This window comes from Hippocampus guttulatus, chromosome 22 (genome assembly GCF_054856545.1).
Source record: "Hippocampus guttulatus isolate MCC_2025c chromosome 22, RoL_Hgut_1.0, whole genome shotgun sequence".
In the NCBI taxonomy this organism is placed as follows: Eukaryota; Metazoa; Chordata; class Actinopteri; order Syngnathiformes; family Syngnathidae; genus Hippocampus; species Hippocampus guttulatus.
The window spans coordinates 3,751,393-3,776,401 of NC_141282.1; the positions used below are offsets into that span (position 1 = coordinate 3,751,393).

Genomic DNA, 25,009 nt, shown 5'->3' on the forward strand with positions numbered 1-25,009 from the left:
CGACAGCGGAAACCGCAAATTCCCGTTTAAAGAATCGAACTTCCGGAACACTGCGCGAGGTGTTTGATGAAGTTGACTCAAGTGGTTTCCTGACTGCCATGCAAACTTCCAAATGTATCTGGAGATGTTTTCCAGTCCTATCAAAGTTCATTGCACTCATATCAGAATGAGGAAGGAAAAAAAAACTCAGTGGAAACAAAACATTTGGTCCCTTTTTATTCAAACCCGATAGAATGTTTGGTATTTCACTCCCACAGATATCAACGCATACCACACACGTTTTCCTGAAACAGCTTAAAAAAAACAAAACCCTACAATGATTCACCGCTAACAGTCACATGATAGAAAACAGACCACCGCATACGTGTCTTTCTTTTCATCTCCTTTCAGTTCCTCTTGTTTGACGTTGCACTTTCCCAAAAGCGTTTGCTCGACATCTTTCTGCAATGTGTTGTGCGAATCAATGTCCGCCCAGTTGCTTTGTTGCCTAAATATCTCAAGCATGAGACGTGTATCCAAATATTGGGACAATGTGTGACACTCAAACGATGACAGGAAATAGACCAACATGATGCCGAACAATTACGGTGCAGAAATCGGCTCAAATAAGGACATGGTCTTTTTATTTAGCATCTTTCCTGGACACCACATCCAAGCTGAGAACTTTGTCACAAGACTGTCCTGTTAAAAAAAAAAAAAGGACCCCCAAATGATTTCCATCATCACTGACCAAATGGCACTGACTAAATTTCGAAAATAATAGCTTCATCTTCCATCTTTACATCCCCCCCCCCCCCCCCCCCCAGTCTGTCCCGCCGCGCTCCGCATTATCTCCTCATTTAGATTTGCTCGGAAGTAATAATTGCATCTCGTTTTAAAATGTCCCCAGGCCATTTGTCCTACGCTGACCGCCGGCCCGAGCATCTGCTCGTGGACCGAGTCTAAAAACGTCTGAACGTGACCGGGACCAGAAACTGCGAACTAACTCATCCATAATAAAACTCTACCGTCAGCAAGATTTACAGAAAGTGTGCGCTTGATTCGTCCGTACGGCACAGCGGTGCCTTGAGGTCCGAGCGATTGAGTGAATTGTGGTCCGAGCAAATCAACTTGCAAACACGCAGCTGTTTGCCAGATAGTAAACAACTCATGAGGCTGTTTATTTCCACTTGCAGTTGATTTGTGAGTTGACTGTCAAACTGAACAGAAAACAGACAATTGTGTGCTTGGGGGGGGAAAAAAAAACCAGACCGGTAGCTTTAAGTCTGATTAGCGTCATGGTAACAAACAAGCTAAAAGGCCAAATAGGGGCTAACAGATATACATAGATGAAAACAAAACTGGGCTTGTATTCTTTATCCCCTGCGAAGAATGACTGTTCTGCCCAAGCGCACACATCAGGAGGAGCAGCGCAATTTGCATTGAATTGAATGGTTTCAATTTTTGATCTCATGAGGTCGTGCAGTCTACAGCTAACTAGGTATTGTAAGAGGACGTGCAAAGATTTTGGTGGCTTGTTTATAGCGTTGTTTTGATTAAACAAACACACACAAAAAAAAAAAAGCTTCCTTGACTTGAATTAAAATGTAAACGTTGAAAAAAAATTGTTCCCTTTGCCTCTCATCCTGCCAACTCGCGGCCTCCATCTTCCCATTCATCTCTTCCTGCCTGCTCCCTCGCTCTCGTTATTCATCGTTGCTCCTTGTCTCCCATCAATCTACGCGTTGTCTTCCTCACCATCTGTCCTTTATATTTATTCATTAATTTTTTTCGGCAGGGTTCATTTTTTCTCAAAGCCCAGCAGAATGAGTGTCTGTTTCAGAGCGGTCTCCTCCACAAATGCGGCGTCCACGTTCCCCCGCTCCCCGAACGGGTTCAGAGCTGGAGCGCAGGAAGGAAAAAAAGCGTTATGTGAGAGGATTCGGGCGTGAGAGAGGAAACCCTGCCGGTACATCCGCGCCCACATTACCTTGCTCCTCGATGTCAGAAAGTACTTTGGCCAGGTACGTCAGAGGCAGGAACTCTGTTCCGAAGTCTGCTTTGTCTCTGCCGGTGAAAGCAAATCCCTGCCGAAAGACAAGTTGGGAGGGGGGGGGGGGGGGGGGTCGAAAATGCTACAGACTTTTGTGTGGGGAAGAATTTTGGAATCCGTGATGTCGATTACTTTGTTTTTGTTGCGTCTCCCCAGCAGATTCCTGACGTAGTCTCTGGAGATGGAAGCCGAACTGACGGGATGATCCCACATATGGTAGAATCTGTTGGCCTACACACACATAAAAGAGATTTTTGAGATGCGCTTCCGCAAAATAAATAAATAGCCCAGGAGAGTCTGACTACCTTTTTATTTTGGGGCTTGTGAAATACCTTGCTAATATTTAATACTAAAAGCAAAAACAAACAACGACACTCCATCAGTCACGTTGATACAGAGCTGCGTTGTGCTTCTATTAACTGCGGCCACACGTTCGCGCTCGAGCCCATTAATCAATGTTTAATTATTTTACCGCCCCCCTTCCCGATGAATATTTTAAGACCGTTTATGAAACTTTGCACCTAAATTATTTACGACACCCGGCCAAGGTATCTCAGCCTGACCGGCCCGGTTTGACACGGCTGCAAATTACAGCCCCCTCCCGGAATGGCACGCAAAAATAAATCGAGACCAACGAAACGGAACGCGGTAAAACGCGACTGCCGAGATTTGTTGCATCGGACGCACTTGCTTTCACTCTCGTAAGGGTGCCTAATAAATTGGCAATCGAGAGAGGAATTTTCCAAGATGGATTGATAGATTTGCGTGTGTGTGCGTGTGTGTGTTTTGCACCCATCCCACCTCCCAAACTCCCCCAAAAAGCATCAGACTAGCAGGAAACAGAACACAGACACAAAACACTCGACATTCCTCTAATCACGATGCGGACAGGGGGCACACACACACACACACACACAATAACATACTGTACGCACAGCACACTTAGCACGTGGACGTTACACAATAGACACACGGTGGTGGACCACTCCCAAAGATTTGGCCACAAAACTCCCGACACACACACACACCGCACACACACCATCGTTGGTTACACAAGTGGTGTTGTGATTGTTGCGCGAGACCGAAAATAACTCGTTTCAAGACCTCGGGACTTCCTGGCTACTCGCAGGCGCGACAGGTGGCGATAAACAAACGTACCTCGGGAAGTCGCTTCAATACGCCGAACTTGAGTCTCTCGTTGGCGGCGCTGTTGTCCAAATCTGCGCAAGAGATGCAAATGGGAATCCGCTGAGTTGGACCGACGTCGGCAGGGAAAAGCAGTTGAGAGTTGCAATCGGTACCTGGTTCGATACGACTACAGCGCATGTGTCAAACCCAAGGCCCGGGGGCCAGATCTGGCCCGCCAGGTCCGTTTATGTGGCCCGCAATAGCAAATCACGTGTCAACGAGCTATACCAAAATATCTAATTGTCATGAATAATAAATAACATTGAGATTTTGTAATAATTTTGTTAGCCCGTTTACCCTCACTTGAACAATAATCGAGCAAATTAATTTTAATCGACTGATTTCAAAACTAGTAATCTATTAATTTGTTGTGTACAAGTAATCATTTTGTGTTTTCACTGTCACAACGGCCCTCCGAGGGAAGACGTAACTCCCAACTTGGCCCGCGACTAAAACGAGTTTGACACGCATGGACTACAGAAAAGTTGGGCTAATGCGTTGATGGCACTCCTGAGGAAAACCGGCATCCATGCTGTAGTGTATACCTTCCCAATATGGCTGCCATAAGTGTAATGTTCAACTGCGCATAACATTACACTAAATTGAACTTTTTTTTTTTTTTTTAATCCAGAACAGTACCGGGACATTTCTTAGTTCAGTTTCTTAGTCCCACTGTAGTAACCGCTGTCCCTGAAAAAGTTAAATACATTTTCATGTTTCTACTTGGAGGCCGTCTTGCTTTCCAAACACTGCTGTACATTGCGCACCTGTCATGAGTCGAGACACAAAGGTGTCCGTGAGCCGGAGGAAGCGGTGGTCCACGTATTGTAGGAAAGTGCAACGGGGTAGGCAGCGCAAAGCCAACGCCGCTAGCAGAGTGTGATAGCCTGACCAAAAAAATAAAAGCAACAGATTAGTGTGCTTACGATTACGCAACCGGGAACCTGACGCAGCACGGCTGACTAACAAGCGAGTCACTCAAGATGCGGGCGTTGACCCCGCTGCGATTAATTAATTTTTTTTGTTGTTGTTGATGTGTGTGGGCAGTACCAGGTGGGAGCGGCATGCAGAGACCCCCGGTGGCTTCCAGGATCCGAAGCATGAAGTGAAACACAGCCCACTCGCCCGGACCGGCCCGCTGCGTGCTGGAGCCAGAGAAATTCGGACATGGGAGGCGTTGCGAAATCACACACATGCCGATTTATATTCAAGTAAGAGCGCTGCTGTGATGTTAGATGATGACTTAAGTCAAAAGTCATGTGGTTGCGCTTGAAAAGGGGGAGGGGCTACTCACAAGCACAGAACATGAGGGCCCAGCTTGTGCTTCAGCCAGACTGACTCCAGCATGTGTCTAATCAGCTCCAGCTACACACACACACACACACACACACACACGCACTTCATTGTTTGGAAAAGAGGTTCAATTATTTTCGAATGAAACTCCAGCTTGAGGCAAAGGCGGGAATTTGAGCAAACATCTTGAAGGCGGAAACCAACGCGGCTCGCCGCATCTTTTTGACATCTGTGGCCCTCGTTATTTATTTGGTAATTTTTTTTGGGGGGGGGGGGGGAGCGCGCATCTCAGCACAGCTCGCTGGTCCGTCTGCTCGCTTCCCTCTTTTGAAAACCGCGCTTCTCGTTCTCATTTCCACCCTAGCGTGTGGGTGGACGGGCGGAACGGGCACGCCAGCCGGCACATCCATTGGCCATGCCTCTTTCGGTATTTGCAGGGTCACGCGACGGCGCTCGATGCGACTAAAACGTGCTCAATCAATGACACACACACACACACGCGATTTCTGACTTTCGAGATATAAATTATTTTTTTTGCTTTGACTTAAGAGCAAATATTTGAGATATGATTAGATTCAATTCGCACCACAACAAGCAGTGATGATTTATACGGGATGACCTTCCCTCCCCCCCCCCACCCCAACAATCAGATTGGTTCTTAAAAATAAACCATTTCATTCGGTTTCTTAGGTGATCGTGTCAATCTTTTGCTAACAATATTTTCCGGAATGCACCGTGTGCGCCAATGTTGTCATTGCAAGTGCCGAAATGTTAGTCGAGACCTCGGATTGCTGTTGTTGGAGACTCGTTTTGGTTATTCAGATAACAAAAAGTTTCGGCTCCTTCGGCTGACTAATATTGACGCTGAAGAGCAAAGTAGCAACCTTCATCATCAGCAAGAGTCTTCCTCCTGCGGAATTCAAACCTCCCCGGCCGATTTAAAAACAACTTTCAATATGTATTCAGTGACTCTTTGCTTGGTCTTTGCGCTGCATAACAACAAGCAATGTAACTCCGTTGTCCATAGCAACGGGAGGGGATGGGGGGGGGGGCAGGGAATAAATAACTATGACAAGAATGTAGTGCGGAGTCGCAATCTATCACGGCAGAACTTCCTGGCTCTTTAAAATCCGTAATCTATTTCGCCCTCCCACCAACTTGTGTCAATGCCGCCATTAGTCTCAATAAGCAGCAAAGGGTGGTGCGGGGGGAGGTGTGGGGGAGGCGGGGATCCGGAAGGTGGTGGTCTTTTGTTTATGGAGTGGACATTTGGCCGCAGTTGTCCAAATGAGGGTGTGTCGGGTGCGGGTGTGTGCGGGTGTGGGTCGGCGTCCATAACTGCTCATTTTTCCCCTTGTCGTTTCCACTTCCGTGTCATCTGCATTCCAGCCGGCGCGGGCGGTTGTGTTTTCATCCCCATTTGCTTGTTTATCAGCGAGATTTAAAAAAACCAAAAAAAAACCGACTGGACTCATTTCCATAAAACTTTGCGTCAAGTGGGGCTCATACCAAGAGGCATTACATTTTGGGGCGGAGCCAAGGTCTGAATCGAGCATCAATCTTGATGACAAATAGGTGCATGTGAAGGTATACAATCGCATTTTTTCTTCAACCCCCCCCGTCTTGGCTCTGAGGTCTTTAGCTGGGCTCGGCGCCATTCACAGTTCTCTTGTTTTGATAAATGCCACATTGTCTACTCTGGATGCTTTGTCGCCGTGGATGCATTTACCTTCCAGGAATACTAAAACGCTCAGTCGCACCAATTTACATCCTTTCAGCCAGAAATCACAATATGGAAATTGTTTCCTCAAACATCATCTTAACCAATCCCTGGGAGTGATTTTCAACAAAACAAAAATAACAAAACAAAAAAAAAAAATCCTGCCAATAATTTTTCACAACTAGCAGCTACTAACCAGTTTGGCGACATAGTCGATAACCAGGGAATCGATCTTCTTCTTGCCCAGGCGAGGCAGATGCCTGTTCAGATGCTCCCTTAGCATCTCCGCCGTCTACAACAAACACAAAATAAGTCAACGCATGCACGCACGCACACGCACTGTTTGGGCTGACGTAGATGAAAGCCGAGCGGCGGGAATAGATGGAAGCGGGCGACCGGACGACCGGGGTCATTCTAAGAATAGTCCAAGAGGCGGGCCAACGTCTTGTCTGAACTCTTTAAAACGGAAGCTATCTGGAATCGCGCTGAGCACGGACGGGCAAAGCCGCGGGATAAGAAATTGTTCATCAGACCGTTTGAAGAAACATGAAACGGTTCCTTTGAAAAAAAATATAAAATGGTGGCCCATCTGATTATGTGACAAAAGTTCACCAGATAACACGAAGCGGGGGGGGAATCATTTTTCCGTTGGCCGGCGTTCATTCTCATAACCTTCCACGAAGGACACTGACGCTCTCAAACTGGGATTATATTTCAGAGATTGACATCGTAAAATAGGGAATTCATCAATCGTCGAGAGCGAGAACATCATTTGATGAAACAACACGTGCTGTTTTTTTTTTTTACAAATATTTAGAATCCATTTGTCGTAAATAATGGTTAGCTAGTTCTGGACAGTTAGCCGAACAAGTCATCTCGAAGTTGGACGGATGAATGTTTGTGGATGATTCATATCTCTAAATTCTGACATAGCTTCACAGAATCTCGCTTTCTGTAAGATAAAAGAAAAAAAAAATCAGTGACTCCCCCGTTGCTTGCAATGGAAAAACCTTTTGAGGTTCTCCACATCCACTATTATTTTCCATTGAACCACAAAACCATGGGGCGATTGTCAAGGAAGAAGCAGATTGCCCCGGCTGCTGTAGCTCGATTATAATACAAAGCGAGGACTCGACGCAAACAAAGGCGAGACAATAGATATTTGAAGAGGCCATTAGCAATGTTAGCCCCATTCATCGGCTAACACAGGCTCTCCCCGCTTTGCTTTTTAGCCACGGGTCCATATGAAATTATTGTACAGCACCCATTTCCTCCGGTCCACTTTGACCTGCCGACGCAGTTACGGTTGCCGCCAGTAATCATTTGATTCCCTCTTCTCACCAGGCCTGTGAGCAGCCTCTGGTGGTGATCCTCCTCTTGGAAAAGTGGCACCAGCTTCCTGTCTGGAGGCGACGGGAGAAACGTTGGGATGGAAAAATGGCACACTTCCGGAGTCTAAGGTAGGGCTTGTACAATTCTGCTCATGAACCCGGTCATTATAAGCAATGGACGTTTAAAAATAAATAAATAAAGAGATAAAATAAAAAGAAAGAGAAGCCTTAAGGGGAGAGGAGGATTGTGGGTAATCGAAGGCATTAATGGATTCTTTTTGGGGTGTGTTTCGGCTTTGAAAAAAAAAAAACATAAAGTTTGGAAAGGGGAGGGGGGAGTTATGGGACTGCGCTCCCTGCTGTGAGCAGATGAATAATTTCACACTTTCATATGTAATCTTTATTTCATCACGCCTACGTAAGAGGCGGCCTTTCTCGATGTGTCCTGTCGAACAACTTTGCAGCGCGCGGCATGCAAGCGGCTTTGTGCGCACGTTTTTATTTTCAAGCCTGTAGGTAATCGGTCTCGCTAGCGGAAACGTTAGCATTCGCCGCCTATTGCCATAGCGACTCGCCGCATTCGCTTTGGGGCAAGAACGCTCGATGTTTTGCCAGCTTTGAGACGCGGCTATGTAAATGTTTTACGAGCGACGCTGTTCATGTTGCACGGCTACTTTTGGCGTTCCTCGAGGGTTTTTTTTTCTCTCCTTTTACATTTTGCACAACAGACGGGACGTTTTAGAGATGAATGGGGGGCAGGGGGGGGGGGGGGAAGCCTCCGGTTTGATGAATAACGAATGGATGACTGATGGAGTTGATCAGATGCTAATCAAATTTTCACACTCGTTCCGAAGACACGCAACGCGATGACACCGTTTAAGCCTGCAATTGAGCCACTGAGAACTGAGTAGGCTGAATCCATTTTTGGTCATTTATGCAGGAGAGTGATTCCACATTTTATGGCAGCAGTAAAATCTGGGGGGGGGGGGGGGGGGCGGTTATATCGTGGTGATTTATCGGGCAAGAATAGTTCCACTTGGTGCTTATTTTTTTTTACCGGCGTTGTGGTTCACTTTGGGTTTTGGCATTTTATTTTTTTAAAATAGTGTATAGATAACGAATACTTTTTTTAAAATTTACATGTGATATAATATTTCATAAATCATTTAAGTTATGCAATCGTGGTCAAAGTCCAAATGTCAACTCTATCAATACTTCATGAAATGAGAATATTCACTCAGGCTTGACTTGCACGTTTTGTGTGAGTCATTAACTCATTCACTCCCAAAGACGTTTTTAAACGTCTTTTCAGACTTGGTCTAGAATTGGCTGGTACTGAATGAGTTAAAAAGCATTCAGACTCACAAAATGGAATTTCGGGGGGGGGGGGGTGAAATGAAGGCATTAAATATGAAGCATTAATTTAATTATCACACCATCGGTAGATGAAAAATAGATATTTGTGGAGATTGGTCACTAGTGGGACTTTACAATTTGTCTCTATTTGTTTCTGTACTTCACTTAAAATGACAAAAAAAAATGAAGTTTACCTACAGTATTTGTCAGTAGCTCAATTTTTTTCCCGAAAAACCAAAACAACATGAAATATGTTGGATATCTGGATTCCATCATCGCCTATGCGCTGCTATTTCAATGCGTGTTGTGGTAGTCGGCATACCCGATGAGATCAGACTGTATATAGTCATAAATCAAACGACGTGAAGATTTTTTTGGCTTTGATGCTCAACAGCTGTGCAAGGAGGCGCAGGACTGGGAGCGCTGTTAAATAATCTCAGCATTCTTGACCTCTCCCACATTCTGTGACTTCATTTTTCCTCCCCTCCATGTTTGCGGAAAAGATAAGTGTGGCAAGGTGAGTTTTGTCGCGTTTCCCATTCGCCACGGACAAATGTGACCCCCAACACACTGGCGGGTTTGTTGCACGAGTGTGTGCATCTTGCCTCCGCTCTCTTACCGAAATGCCGAGCGTCCACCAAGGCAAGGACCCTAAAAAAAACAAAAAAAAAAACGGAAAACACATCTTTGTTGTCAACTCCGAAGGAACATCTTGTGTTCAAATGGGCTTCAAAATCAATAACGTCCTTCCTCTAATGTGGCGTCACCATCATTCCAGAACATCTGAAGATTGTTCAAAAATAGCAGCCAGTAAAATGTTGACCCACCCCCGCCCACGCCTCCAAATGTGAACATTTGCCCCCCAGCCGCTTCATGTGTACATAGAAACATTTTCCAAGAGAGAATAAAAGCGGCCCTACTTCTTCGCGTTCTCCAACAAGTGAGTCATGTGGCCGGACGGTTTCTCAGTCATCTACGAGAAGAGAAACGAGCATGAAAACGGCCACAAATACTCTCGGCGAGTTTTGATGCGAGAGCATTTTACAAGTTTGCTCCAGTAGGCTTGAACGTGCGAGGTCTTGTATCTGGGCTCGGGATCCACCTCAAAATACGTTGTCCTCTCCGCGTTCCACTGCAGCTCGGACCAGAAGCCCGGGAGACTCCTGGCCTGCGCGAAGCGGCAAGAAAAAAACAAAAAAAACCAAATAAAATAAAAACACGATAAGAATTTAAATTTCACACGTGCCATTACCTTCCCTTTAAAGACGCACTCGGTATGCAGCTGAGTGGTGCACAGCACACCGGGGATCTCCGTCAGGCACGCTGGCACCTCCTGCAAGGCCCGAGAGGCTGAATTCACCAGGTGCAAAGATTACCGTATATTCCGCACTATGAGGCGCTTCGGATTATGAGGCGCACGGAAAAAAAGCAACAATAGTGACTGCGGTCGCGCTATGCATCCACGAGATGGAGCTACGCTAAGAGGAATACAATACAATAAAATACAACTTCGTGTAGAACGCGCATCGGATTGTAGGGCTTTGGAGAAAATTAAATGCTAAGTGCGGAAAATACGGTAAAATAAATGGGGCGGCACGGTGGAGGCTACCTTCATGTCGAACACCGTTGAGCAAGGCAGCAGTTTATCCAGGCTGAGGGACCTTTGGTAGCTTAGTCTGTATAAAGATGCTGTAAAAAAAAAAAAAAAACACATTAACTCATTCAGTACCAGCCAATTCTAGACCAAGTCTGAAAAGACGTTTAAAAACGTCTTTGGGAGTGACTGAGTTAACTAGAGTCGCTTTCTTCAAAGTTGTTAAAAAGAGGCATGTGACTTTCTCTTTCGTCAAGCGCTCACCTAGAATGAACTCCTGGATCTGGTCAAAGGAGTCTCGGACTTTGATGTTGTCGCACAGCCACTCGATAATCTGCAGGCATACGGAAAGCCAACGTTTGTTTGTTTACGCGCCGAGGACACGGCGAGGCGCTTTAAATGCCAGCGTCTTCTGCTTCAGCGCGTACCTGCGCCTCCACGTTTGGGTCATTTCCGCTGTGAAGAAGCAGGCAGTGAAGGGCAGCCAGGTGTTGAGCGTCAGCCATGTTGTGCGGTCTCCTTGAGAGGCAAATAGAATCCGGGGACATAGGAACACAACTTTTAATCCGAATCAAGCCGTCGACTGCCTTGTCCTTCCTGTAGATGGCGCTCACCCGGATGGCGAGCGCGACCGTAGGATCTGCAGAAGGCGGGCAGCGCTGAGTTGGGCGCCGTGGATCGTCCCGCCTACCAAATCCAACAGGCCCGTGCTCGACTCCTCCTCCGCGTGCAGTACCGTGAACGTTCCGGATTTGGACGCTAGGCCCAAGTCGGCGTCGTCTCCTAAACGTCGGACGCAAGCACGTTTTCAAATGTTGGGCTCTCTGTGTAATACAGCTCCACTCATTAGCTTTAAAAAGAGCCTGGAACTCTTGATCTTACCAGACAGGAAGAGGGAGTGGCAGAGCATCTCCTGCTGCCTGGTGTTGATGCAGTGGAGGAAGCACGCGTGCAGATACACGACGACGTAGTAACCTACATCGGGAAATAACGACCCCGCCCGTCAGCGTACGCGGTCGCAGACAGCCGAGCGGCCAAATTAGGCCACACACTCGCTTGCATCGAGAAATTCTCATCAAATAGCAGAAGTGTGTATCAGCGCGCGTGTGCGTGTGTGTGTGTGTGTGAGACCTATAGGGATGAAGATCGGCTGGAGCTGCACGGCGTCCCGTGGCGGCTGCCCCAAAGTGACCCGAAAAGTCTTGCTGCAGTCTTGAAAGAGGACGAAAAGGAAAATGAGTTGACATGCTGGCCTTGCACAGTTGGAGACGCGTGACTGCAGGTAACACACACACACACACACCTTTGTGAACGAGAACTACCGAATAGATGAACTCTGGTTTGTCGCAAGCAGGCCGACTGTAGCACACGCACATGCTTCCTGGAATCAAATATAAATCATTTTAATACTTTTTTTTGGGGGGGGGGGGTTCCATACGGTTTGTATCGGATCATATAAGCCGTGCATGTGTCCCTAATGTTGAGGCCGGTGAGCGAATTGATTGCGCCTCGGACGTATTCGAATCAGGATCTTGCAATTCAAAAAAATTTTTTTTTAATTGGCATTCACGTGGCCGGGCCAATTGCTAATTCAACCGGCTTTTAATCAAAGCGCGGGAATCCAATCAGCGTTTCATTGCGCCGGGGCGTGGGACTTACGTTCTGGTTTTCCCCAATGAGAAAAAACAAAACAAAAAACAACACATAGATAGCATTAGGTGTCAGTTAGTGACGTTTTCATGTCGGGGACTGTGAAATAAGTGTTACCTAATCGATTTGTGAATACTTCCATCTTGACCGGCTGCGGCCTCTCCGCGTAATGGTGGTCAAATCCGAGATTCACAAACCTGTAACGTTGCGGCCATATCCAAAAATGTTTCAATCCACTGGTGCAACAAAAACTGCAAACACAGTGTACGAGTAGTGATCGCCTTACTTGACGGTGCTGAAAGCGTTGACAGGCAGTTGTAACGGCAGCGCCAACTGCGAGAGAGCAACACAAAGCCGGAATGCTGTAAGGATCTAACGTGAGTGATAAAGTCCAAATCTCAAAAAAAAACAAACATTGGGGGGTGGGAATTGCGCATGGATGCCACAAGATGGCGGCAATGCAATTAAAACTGAAAGGCTCATAAAGCATCAACACCATGCATCTAGCATGGCGGGCGATCCTTAACTCATGGTACAAATACGTCATTTTCATCGCTCAAAAATGTCAACGCTGTCGTGCATTTTAGGTTCATCCTGAAATTGTGAGTCATGTACATAGACAGCACATATCATATGCTGTTCGTGTTGGTGGGTTTGCGGTTACCACGGTTTCGCAATTGTGGTTGTCGTAGAACTGCACACATCGCAGCAGGAACTTGTCCTGTAAGGGGGGGGGGGGGGGGGGGAAACGCGTTTGTATTGAAATCAGATTTTGACAACATCAGCCGCACGGCTGATGTGGACATCTTAAAGCGGCGCCGCAATACCGCCCGGGTGAGATAGTAGAGCCTCTGCGTGTGCACGTCCCATTGGACCCAACAAAAATCCTCCGCCACCCGCTCGGCCGTCTTGGACAACCGCTCGGGATTGGCCAGCACCTGGTTCCCAAAGACACGCCGAGAGCTCGATGCAAAGCTTTTCCAGATTGTTGTTCAAGCCCGAAATACTTTCAGTTACTCCCCCCCACCCGTAATTGCATAGTTGGGGCCGTATTACCGACTTTTCTGAAGTCACGCTAAAAAATGTTTCTGGGGTTTGGAGAAGAGCAGGGACAGGTAAAGACACTTCGGAGTATAAATCAATCAATGGCCTACTTTAAAACTGATTTCATATATAGGGCACACCACATTATAAGGCGCATTGAACAGAAGCTACAATAGTGGCTGCAGTTGCGTTGTACATGCACTAGATGGTGCTACGCTAAAGGAAATACAATACAATACGGCTTTATATTTAAACTGCGGAAAATACGGTCAATAAAATAAAAGTCAAACATGTTTCCGAATCACTGGGAAGGTGTGCTTTGATGGCACGCGGAGTTCATCTCACCACTTTGTAGCCTTCGTTTCGGGTCAGCAGGACGTGGTACTGATCCACATCTAAATCGCGCGTACAAAAAAAACAACAAAAAAAAACATGTCAAGATCTTTCCACACGTGACCCACCTCTTAAGCTGCCTAAATGTCAGTCCTCTACCCAGATGGAAAAAAAATAAAAACTAGACTCACATCCATCTTCAGTCAACAGCAGCAGGTGGCTCTCGTGCACTGATCTGCGCTCACTTTCAGGATGGAGGAACTGAAACCCAAAAAGCGAACGGGTATTTCGAGATACGTGACAAAGGCCGCGGTCCTCGTCGCTTTTGGCCCGCTCTGACCTGCACTTTGACCCTGCAGTCTACCGCCTTTAACACCTTGGTGTTGTTGATTGGATGGATCTCAATCAGGAGCGTCAAGCACTCGGACACTAAGGGGAAGGGAATTAAGAGCGCACGCCGAATGAGCCAAAGTTCAATATGTCTTACTTGGTTTGAGGTGCTCCTCTCCGTGGGTGTTTTGCGCCAAGCTAACAGCTAAGAGAGGGAAAAAAAATGCACGTCCCTTCAAGTACCAGCCAATTCTGGACCAAGTCCGAAAAGACGTTTAAAAACGTCTTTGGGAGTGAATGAGTTAATTTGTCAGTATCATCAAGTTGTGGATTTATTTGGTATCGGACTCACCTAACAATGTCTCCTCCTTGTTTAGGGAGCAGCTGCTGACACAAACCTGCTTGTCAAAGGAGTACAGGAGCTGTTGGCGAGAAAACACGCGTGCGCACAGGTGCAGGTGTCAATGCATTGAACTGAGATTGACGTAAAGCTCGTACCTTATTCGTCTTAGCATTCGCGTCGTATTTCCCCACTCTGGTGGTTCCAGTTGATCCCTGCGCAGAGAGAGACGATTGCAACACCGAATTGATTGATTGAAAAAGTGTGCATACTTAAAAAAAAAAAAGGGAACTTCTTTGCAGGGCCATCTCTGACCTCTAAAATCTGTTTGGCGGATGTGTCATTAAAAATGTATGCCGCGCCGGGCGCTTTCAGAAGACGAGTCTATTCACTGAGGGTTTAAAAGTTTTTTTTTTCCCCCCGGAATCCCCAAATAGTTTATTCTGAGTGGAATCATCAGGAGGGAACGTGCACTTTATGCGGTTTGATTTTTGAGTCCATTTGATGATGCGTGGCATACACAGACACACACAATGATTGATATCCAACGCTAGCAGTTTTTTCCTCCAACATTTTTTTTTTTAAATATCAATATAAAAATATATAAACCTGCCCTAAATTTCAACCTTGGTCTCGTCAAACCGTTTCCCCACTTGTATTTGGCAGATTTTGTTTTGGGTCAGTCAGGTTGAACATTAAGCATGAAGATTTTATTGTAGTATTGTTTTTTTTTTTTTTGACAGAAAGTTACACAGTCAGCCACAGTAATAATAACCTCCCAGGAGTAAAGGATGCCCCCATCTCTCTCAGTGTTGAGGATTGAAATGTCCAGCGCTCCAGAGTAGTCTGCAGACACAGCACCATTAGGTAAACAACAGAAGTGCACCATGGCATATCTTTGAATTATGCTTATTACATCCCGTATAATAGTTAAGACTCTGAGTTAATGGAGCTGCCCGCTTTTCAGACGTCAACCTGTCAAAAAGAGCGCTTAAGCTTCTTAAAAAGCAAATCCACATAAGCTATTGCGAAATGGCAGCCAAAACAAAGGCGTACTACGTTCCATCATCCGTCTGACCGACAGCACGTGAACGCCTCACCTTTCACCCTGCACACCTCCGCTTCCTTCCTGCGAATGTCAGCTTCCACATCTCTGCGCAGATCAAACTTGGGCTGCAGTTTTAACATAAGAGCACAATCGGTTCCTAGGACTTTACAGCGCGGTCGCTTCCCTGCAGTTCTCTGCAGTCTTTCCGGGTGGGGCATCACATGACCGACGTTCACTTGTTTCCTTTCTTGTAAAAGGCTCGCCGAGCGTTAACTTTGTCCTCAGTCATCTCGGGAAGTTACCACACCGTCGCAACTCCTCCCCGCCTTTGTTGCGCTGCCATAGGCCGAGGGAGGCATCACTCTCGCCGAGCTGGAATCTCTCACCACCAGCCCACCACCATCCAGTCACTCGGGCAGCTCACAAGAGTGTGTCACATTCATTTGTTACGCGTGCACGCATGGGGCGCAATAATAAGGCACACTACTGTGAGCCACTCTGGAATGTATTTAAAATATGGCTTCAAAAGTTTGTTACTGTGCAAGAATTAAGTTGACAAGCAAATGCAGCATGATCTAGCAGATTTGATATCAAAGTTTCCCCGTTAATGATGTATGTTCTTATTTATGTCTTTGTTTGGCCTTTAGACGAGGACGATTATAAATGTAGCCAACACTGCCCTCTCCCGGACATTAAATAGACTTCCATGTGTTACGTCGCCTTTTAGGAGGGGGGGGGGGGGTGGTTCAAGTGAGAGGAGCACCAACTCGCATTCATTTTGTCATAAGTTTGAAATTGTGAGCGGCCGTCTTGCGTTCCTTTCACACATCACACCTAACTTTAATTACTGTAGTTCCCTGCGACGTTTTCATGTTATTTTCTGTCTCTGTGGCGAAAATGCCACAGTGTGGCGCACGGTAACTTGCACCAATGAGTCAGGGAGAAACGCTGTATAAGCATGTTGGTAAGAATTAAGTTCGTTTTTTTTTTTGTCATGTACTAAAATCCGCGAAGAATTGATTCTGTGGGTGCCGAACAGCGAGTGTGCGGGTTCCATCGTTTGCCGCTGTATGCCAATGCCGCTTCTTGTTTGCAGAACGAGTCCTCGTCACTCGTTTTACGATCTTCGGCGACTGCGCGCTTCCTCGTTGGCTCGCGTCGTGACGTTGCCGGGCAGAACCGAGTGCAGCCGAGCCAGTTCGGAATTTTTGAGAGCGACCACCCGTTTCCCTCCCCCCTCCCCCTTGTTCTGAACCCCCCTCCCGTGGTCGGCTCGGTCCTCCGCCTCCTCCCCCTTTCGCTCAGCTACGTTATCAGTCAGGAGTCCCCAGCAGCGGCACGGCGCAACCCACTGACAGCTGCGACTGACTCACAAGCGAAGAGGGGGGCAAAGATGGAGCACCGGGACGCCGACTTCAACATCCTGCTCGCCACCGACTCCTACAAGGTACCGTCCCCGGGATGGGGTCGCCCTGAGATGGGATGAGGCGGGTGGGGGCGTGAGGGCTGATGGATGGAAACGCATTCAGTCAAATTGGCTCCACCATCAGCCCCAAGGCCACCGCACTGAGGTGGTCGACACCGGGCCGAGACGAGCGGAGGATGCGGAGGGGGTGGGAGCGACTGAAACAAAGCATCTCCCTGTCGGCTCTCAATTCCCTCCCAGTCGCACCGGACGGTGCTCGGCTAGCTTCGCTATCTGAATGAGCTAACGTGCTAAGTTACTTGCAAATCAATGGGGAAGGTGGCTATTAACAAGCTAACATTAGTTAGCATCGAGCTAGCAAGCGCCCCGTGGGTAGTCAACTGCGCACCTCCGCGGGAAAAGTCTAAATCAGAAGGTCTTATTATTACGATGGTATTAGAACAAATAGACCGGGGTGAGTGGACATTTAAACTTGAGGGGTTGGGGGGGCAAACGAAAAGTTGAAGTGGAAATGACCTTCGCCCCGTAGCGACTTTGTCTGTGTGCCAAGTAGCGCCATTCATCGGAATGTTTTTCAGTTTTTTTCGAAAGTCATACATTTTATTTTATATAATCGCCGACCAAAGCTAAGGAAAATATAAGGGGGGGGGGGGAAATCACATTTTGTCTTTATGGTTATCGCATGGACTCGTTGCCATGTCCCGCGGTCACGTGACTGCATCGCCATCGTCATTATTTGTGATGTAACTTTTTTTTTCCTCTTCTCCAATTATTTGTACGTTAACTTAATGAGCTGTATGGGACTACAATTCTAAGTTCAAATGCAGCATCTCGTAGTTAATGTATCTCAGAGAAGTTTGCCGGACAGGTGTCACAAAAACGATATTTCGAACCCAAACTACGAGTTTTCCCCATACAGTGTGGGCCACATGACAGGCCTCTAAGACAGTTCGGACAAGCCTCGAAGTAACCTTTATCTCATTATTTTTATCTAGTTTGGCCCGATCAGGTTACCATCCAAAGCTGCATTTAAAGTCTGCATGCAGTGGTGTTGCGACGAGCCCAAGATAAAGCTGGAGAGTTGTTGCGGAGCGTGTGAGTGTATGTGCGCAGCTACACGTCCTCCAGTGAATGTCTTGACTCTATTTTGAGTCCTTGAAAGGACACTGACCGGGGGGTCAAATAAACTGAGTTGGTCGTTGACATTTATCTTTACCTCCTTGTTTTTTTTTCCCCCCCTCTGACCGTTCTCAGCCTAAATTAAATAACATGACAGTCTTTTCAATTCCATTTTTATCAGCGAGGACATTCTGTCCGGCTTTTAATGAATTACACTCCTTTTCCCTGCCATGGTGGATAAATGGATTCAAATCAGCATGATGTCATGGATGACCAATGTGGACGTCGGATTATTTCTTATTTTGTTAGCATCACCACTTCCTGTTTGAGGAACTCTGCCCAGGCATGTCCCCGTTGAACAAAGTCTGGCCCATTACATCTTACTGTAGTTTTACACCACTGATGTAACAAAACAAAACAACCCCCCCCCCCCCAAAAGATTCTCTTAACTAAGTGCGTGTCCAAGTTGAGTTTTTCCAGAAGCTGAAAATACATAAAGGCAACACTCGAGTAGTTTTGCTATTGCTTTCATTATCTCTCACTTGTGCAATTTGAAGATAACGCACGCTTTACTAGATTAGTCAGATGAATTTGTGGCTGAAGGGTCACCCAAAGTTCATTTCAGAATCTTTATCGACGGTCTCCATGCGGTGAGCGCTCCTCCATTGCGACCTTGTGACACGTTTGACTGTGTTCTCCATCTACAGGTAACGCATTACAAACAATACCCGCCCAACACGAGCAAAGTGTACTCGTACTTTGAGTGCCGCGAGAAGAGGACGGACCCCGGCAAAAGCCCAAAAGTCAAATACGACAAAACCGTCTTCTACGGCCTTCAGTACATCCTCCACAAATATCTCAAAGGTAAGTCTGGTCTCTCCTGTGTCGTATGTTCAATGCGACTGACGCTATCCCAACGCAGAGCGAAAAAAGTAGTTTTCACCACTTCAGGGGTTAAATTAAAAAAAAATAGCAGTCCACTGCGTCCTAAGAGGATTTCATGGTGTGGTGGCAGTGGTGCCGCTGGGGGTGGGGGAAGCAAGCAACACAAAAACACAGCTGCTCTTTCAGCCAATGTGAGAGGACGACCGGCCCAGCAATGACCCCCCGCCTACTCCCCCCCCCCCTTCCTCCTTCGAAACAGGCTTAATGATTCACCTTTCCCCATTTGTATCCTTGATCCCACAACAATTCAAACCGGAGTGTACTGTAGTTGTTTGGGGTTTTTTTTGGACAAAGACTATTCAGAACTACACCATCCGAGTCATTAGCCTCATTGTTGTTTTTGTGGGGAAATTTTGTCCGCGGGATGACTGAGAATCTACACAGACACAAAACTAAAAAAAAAACATTTTTAGCAAGCGTCTTGGTATTTTTAATTGATATTGCGACCGTAAGTTAAAAAAAACAAAACAATTCTGGTCGTAGGCTGATATTTAGGCCGATGATGGCCTTTCAAACATCTGCTAAAATAATCTGCAAAATGGCCGACGTTTCCAAATTGTACTCGGCCATTCGATGGACCCGTCATTGAAAAAAAATAAAAAGCAAATCTCATTATTATGAGTATTATTATTTTTACTATTAGTATATATACAGTATATTTTTTATTTTATCTTTTTTTTTTTTTTACAAGCAACGCTTGGGCGAGCAAAAAGTTCTCAGGCTACACTGAAGAAAAAAAAAAGAGAGAAAACATTACTAAAATTAGGAATAGATCATTTTAATTTTAAGTGTGAAAGAAATATTATATTTTAATTAAAAAATTGTGAGATTGTCTGACAGTAGCACAGGAAAATTTGGTTCGATTTAAATTTTGGCAGTCACGCGTGCTCATCTTCTACCGCGAGTCGCAGAAGTGATCCACTCTCACATCCGGTGCCTCCTCGATAAGTTATGGTTTCTCGGGGAGATTCTTTTTCAAAATGGGATCTTTCTGCCGTTTGACGGACCTGAGGCGAGAAAATACAGAATATCAAGAAGTGAGTGTGAGTTGAGAGGACAAAGACGCCCTGTCGCTGCGCGTGGGATGCTTCTAATTGGATTACAAGCGTGGACAGTAAAATAGCATTCCTGCCCTCTGGGTTTCTTTTTTTTTGTTGTTGTTGTTGATTGTTTTGTTTTTTTTCTTTCCCCCCCTCCCCCTTATTTCACACTCCTTCTCGTGTCCAGGAAAGGTAGTCACTCCGGAGAAGATCCAGGAGGCCAAGGAGGTGTACCGGGAACACTTCCAGGATGACGTTTTTAACGAGAAAGGGTGGACGTACATTTTGGAGGTCAGAAACTCAACATCTGGTGGACGTTTTAGCACCCGGGAGAAAGTGTGACAATGTTTGGCCCCTTTTTTTTTTTCTTCCCTCCCAGAAATACAACGGCCACCTGCCGATTGAAATCAAGGCGGTCCCGGAGGGGAGCGTCATCCCCCGGGGCAACGTCCTGTTCACGGTGGAGAGCACGGATCCCGAATGCTACTGGCTCACCAATTGGGTGGAGGTGAGTCAAATGAGGAAACTGTTTTTTCGAAATTTACGGCTCATCGAGTGTTTTGGTGCAACGCGTGGAGGCTTTTTTTTTTTTTTTTTTAAGTGTAGACATGACCTGAGTTATTCTACATTAAAAGTTATTTGCTTGACAACAGCAGTGGAAATGGATTGTTTACTGTGCAAAAAAAAAAAAAAAAAAATGGACGCCCCCTAAATATGAGGACGGCACTCAGTTGTGTAAATGTTCAATACGCATATTTGAAATCATATTTTGAATGAACAAAACTCCCGAGTTTTATCCGCTGTCGCACGCACCCGCTCGAATCCCCACAGCTGGTAGAAAGACATTCGTCAGCACACACACACACACGCGATGATGTCATCAGACGCCGCATCCCGCTTTCTTCCGCACTCCGCTCTCGTTTACAACCCAGGGGCTCGACTGCACGCACGCACCTCATTTCACGGTACCGCCGTGACCACTGTTTTATTACGTTCGCCAAAAGTCAAGGTCGGTCTGCGACGCATGCCGGATGACCTTGTTTGTGTGTGTGCGTAAGGGGGCGTGGCCATGGAGTCACGTGCATGCGCGCTCGTCTCCGTCGCCTTTTTGTTTTTTCTTCTTGCGTCATCCCGCAAACAGACGAGCAACGGTCGCGCAGAGATAATAGCATAGCCTTGGATGACGACACACACGCACACACATAGGTGAGGCGACCTTCACCACACACCGTGCGCTGCGTCATTTCAGTGAAGCCGCCTGTCTTCACGCTCCTCTTGGCCTGGAATGTGTTTTGGGAACATCAAGGAATGTGTTACCCACTTCACAGCCAGCCTGTTGGCTTTCGGTTTTAGCTCCAGTTGACTACTCAGTGCGCCAGTGACTCTTTTCCCTCCCACTCCAGACCATCCTAGTGCAGATCTGGTACCCCATCACCGTGGCGACCAACTCCAGGGAGCAGAAGAAGATCCTGGCCAAGTATCTGCTGGACACGTCCGGGAACTTGGAAGGGCTCGAGTACAAATTGCACGACTTTGGCTACCGCGGCGTCTCGTCGCAAGAGGTACTAAACAAAATGTCATCGTATAAGAGTATATTCATCTTTTTTTTTCTTTCTTAATATATATGATCTTGTGTTTTGTTTTTTTACAGACTGCGGGCATCGGCGCCTCTGCTCACTTGGTTAACTTCAAGGGCACGGACACAGTCGCTGGCATCGGTGTGATTAAAAAGTACTATGGAACCAAGGACCCGGTGCCAGGGTTCTCTGTACCTGCTGCAGAACATAGGTATACACACACACACACACACACACACACACACACACACACACACAAAACATGGTTTCCCCCGCAATATCACAGTTTTTAGTTGACACCCATGACATCAGCGCTAATTTCTGTTAGCCTGTCTATGATGTTTCGCTTTATATGTTAGCATCAAGCTAGCTATTGAGCTCTCATCAGACGACATTCAATGCTTTGGTTAAGCATCCACACTTTCAACCCAATTCTCTCGTTCCAGTTTGACACCCACATGTGTGCGCTTGCTTTTGTTTCACGGCGCCGGGCCGTTTATGTCGCACGCACACACACACACAGTCATTGCCTCCTCGCCATCAGGGGCAGTTACTGCCGCTTCGGTTCATCCCTTCATCGGATGGCCGCGTTGTTGCCATAGTAACCGGTGCAGGAGGACACACTCAACTGTTTACCTTAGCAAGGGGTCCATTACACCGTCAAGAATAATTAATGGTTGATGTGTTTTGGGGAATGCAGTGTTTATACAAGGGGGAAAAAAATGAACACCTTTAGCTTATGTCATCGAAAAATTGAATCGCGAAATTGTTTAACCCTTTCAGGGATAAGCGGTGACCACAGTAGACATCTTGTCAGGTTCTCAGGTTATCATTATTTACTCACGTAAGGGTGTAAACAGTACCCGTGCCTTTGTCTCTGGTCCCAGCACCATCACCGCGTGGGGCAAAGACCACGAGAGGGACGCCTTCGAGCACATCATCAAGCAGTTCCCCAACGTGCCCGTCTCCATCGTCAGCGACAGCTACGACATCTACAACGCCTGCGAGAAGATCTGGGGCGAGGACCTGCGCGGGCTCATCGAGTCGCGCAGCGCCGACGCGCCGCTCGTCGTGCGGCCCGACTCGGGGAACCCCCTCGATACGGTGCTGAAGGTGCGCCCGGCGGAATACTTGGATTAGTTTTTTTTTTTTTTGTGTGTGTGTGCGCGTTTGATTTTTGGATGAACCCGTGTCAGGTTTTGGAGATCCTGGGTAAGAAGTTCCCGGCGGAGGAGAACGCCCAAGGATACAAGGTGCTGCCTCCGTACATCCGAGTCATTCAAGGAGACGGAGTGGACATCAACACACTACAGGAGGTACTCGGGGGGGGGGGGGGGGGAACAAGCTCCCTCTGAATGCGGCCGTTGCCTTTCTTCACTTTGTGTTTTTTTTTTTTTTTTCCTCACAGATCGTGGAGGGGATGAAGGAGCACCGGTGGTCCCTTGAAAACGTTTCCTTTGGCTCCGGCGGCGCTCTGCTGCAGAAACTGACCCGAGATCTGCTCAACTGCTCCTTCAAATGCAGCTACGTGGTCACGAACGGACTCGGGGTGAGGGACAGCCCCACCAATCTTTTTTTTTTTTTTTAGCCGTCGTTTTCATGTTCGTGTACTTTCTTACTTTGGAGTATGATCTTGAGATAAACTGAGCTGGCCTCCTACCAGGTGAACGTGTTCAAGGACCCCGTGGCGGACCCCAACAAGAGGTCAAAGAAAGGACGCCTGTCTCTGCACCGGACTCAAAGTGGGGAGTTTGTCACCCTGGAAGAGGGCAAAGGTGACCTGGAGGAGTACGGAGCGGTGAGTTCACTTGGCAAACGGTTCAATAACAGTAATGGGGGGGGGGGGGGGGGTGTCCGCCACTGTTGATTCTCGATGTTCTTCTCCGTCTTCCGCTTTCCTCCCCGACCAGGACCTGTTGCACACCGTCTTCCGGAACGGCAAGATTGTGCAGACGTACACGTTTGACCAAGTCAGAGACAATGCGAAGCTCAAGGAGAGTGAGCTCGATTAGCCGTCGACATTGATTCACACGCCCCTCTTCCTCAGCCTCTGACATCACGACCCCGATAACAAACCGAGGCCTTTGTGCACTGATGATCCATCCTGCCCTGAATTCCTCTAAAACTGTGACTTCCTTTAAAAAAAAAAAAATCACAGGAGCTCCACGGAACTCGCTCATTTCTGATAACAAATGTTATATATAAAAAAAAAAAAGAAGTGCGGCAAGCCAATGGAAGGATGGGTAATCTTCGCGCAGCTGCCCCGCCCTCCTCACAAACCGGACGATGTGATTGGCTGTAACGTACCTGGCTTTCGGTTCGTGGTATTTAAACATACCGAAATACCGTTTTTACTTCCAGGCCAAATGTCAAGCAAAAGGCCGCAACCTTTCAAGTTTTGCACCGAAATACCTTGCGCAGCTCCGTTTCCAATTTGCCGTCATCAAAGAGCATTCCCATCACCAAGAGGCCGCCTCATCTTCGCAGTATGTACACGTGTGTTTGTTTCCGAAGTTAATCTTGTTGAAAATGAGACATTCCCCCCGGAAAATACTGCAGCTCGAGCGTTCCCGGCCTTCATGGCTTGGGGAGGTGGGTGGGGGGGTGCTCTCCAAATGACCAAGTGTCGATGTCGAGTCGATACCGTGCATAAAACGTCTTCACTGGAATGAGGAGGATTGAAGGACATGAATGACTTCCTCGCTGTGTGTGTGTGTTCGAGTGTCGCTGATGCGTGAGTGTCTTACATCTCCGTGTGGTATTCCTTTCCGCAAATTCTTATCTGGGATGGGGGGGTTTTTTTGTGTTTATTTTCACGAGCAAGGTATTTATTGTGGATCCTCAGAGCGCCCAAGTTGAGCAAACGGACGCGGCGAGCTGGTGACCTTGCAGGTATCCAACGAACCGGCTCGGACATGCAATCAAACCTCGAGGAAACTACTAGTAGCCTAGTTTAGCACTGTTGGTGATTAGAAAAGTTTAATTGCGTCCTAGTAGGCCCAAATGTGGCAGTAGTAGGGGGGGGGGGGGGGTGGTGATCTTTCTACAAGTATGCCAAAATTGTCTTATGGATGAGAACATAGACTGTACTAGTACATGGATATCAAGGACTGTGAAAAAATACACTCTATGGGCAGCCCGAAACAAGCGACCCATTTTTAATAGCAATTTAATTGGAAATGGTCCCAAAAAAAATGACACCATGATCCGTTCACGCTGGTAATTAACACCACCAAATAGTTGCAGAACTCATTTTAAATTCTTATTTTGCCGAGATTATTTTTCATCGCGTATTGGCGGTGTCGTCCTGCTCTTTACACCTCCCTCTGCTGCATGTTATTTGTAAAATTAGGGCCCGCCAGCGTTAGCATTTAGCATTAGCATGGCTGGAGACCTGTGACGTCACCCGCTCGAGTCCATCACATATGATTGACGGCGAGCGGATGAAACCGCGCAATTACCTGTCATAATTTGAAGGAGGGCACTTTTTTATTTTAATTTTACAACTGCTGTCAAAAATAATCACCTCGCAGTTTATTGTTGCTTGGTCTCATTACGGGCCCGCGTTTTTGAGTGCTTCATGTTATCGACTGTTTTTACCTCATTGCAGTAAATATTCTTTACAGACGGTGTGGCCAGATAA

General features: G+C 46.9%; 2 protein-coding genes across 4 annotated transcripts; one reads left to right on the forward strand and one right to left on the reverse strand.

Moving 5' to 3' along the window:
• Positions 1–201: 201 nt before the first annotated feature.
• gsap (gamma-secretase activating protein) lies at positions 202–15,477 on the reverse strand. Its single transcript, XM_086102751.1, has 32 exons — positions 15,312–15,477; positions 14,987–15,057; positions 14,370–14,426; positions 14,224–14,293; positions 14,029–14,076; positions 13,882–13,970; positions 13,733–13,802; positions 13,554–13,603; positions 12,992–13,102; positions 12,829–12,885; positions 12,451–12,497; positions 12,282–12,361; positions 11,818–11,895; positions 11,646–11,726; positions 11,397–11,489; positions 11,129–11,297; positions 10,943–11,033; positions 10,779–10,848; positions 10,530–10,609; positions 10,173–10,253; positions 9,966–10,088; positions 9,841–9,893; positions 9,540–9,571; positions 7,575–7,636; positions 6,430–6,525; positions 4,515–4,585; positions 4,271–4,365; positions 3,988–4,107; positions 3,191–3,252; positions 2,165–2,263; positions 1,970–2,066; positions 202–1,881 (listed from the first exon to the last, which is right to left on the reverse strand). Exons 1-32 carry the CDS (start codon positions 15,475–15,477, stop codon positions 1,781–1,783), a joined length of 2,670 nt encoding a protein of 889 aa, XP_085958877.1. The 3' UTR covers positions 202–1,780.
• Positions 11,291–24,994, forward strand: nampt1 (nicotinamide phosphoribosyltransferase 1). 3 transcript variants are annotated; one of them, XM_086102759.1, is made up of 12 exons: positions 11,291–11,796; positions 16,565–16,706; positions 18,512–18,668; positions 19,977–20,080; positions 20,169–20,297; positions 21,193–21,351; positions 21,441–21,577; positions 22,254–22,479; positions 22,563–22,682; positions 22,775–22,915; positions 23,030–23,164; positions 23,277–24,994. In XM_086102759.1, exons 2-12 carry the CDS (start codon positions 16,653–16,655, stop codon positions 23,376–23,378), a joined length of 1,464 nt encoding a protein of 487 aa, XP_085958885.1. In that variant the 5' UTR covers positions 11,291–11,796; positions 16,565–16,652; the 3' UTR covers positions 23,379–24,994. The 3 variants fall into 3 exon arrangements, with proteins under 3 accessions (XP_085958885.1, XP_085958886.1, XP_085958884.1); XM_086102760.1 differs by lacking the exon at positions 11,291–11,796 and adding an exon at positions 14,268–14,323 and having other exon boundaries at positions 16,356–16,706; XM_086102758.1 differs by lacking the exon at positions 11,291–11,796 and having other exon boundaries at positions 15,670–16,706.
• The last annotated feature ends 15 nt before the right edge of the window (positions 24,995–25,009 follow it).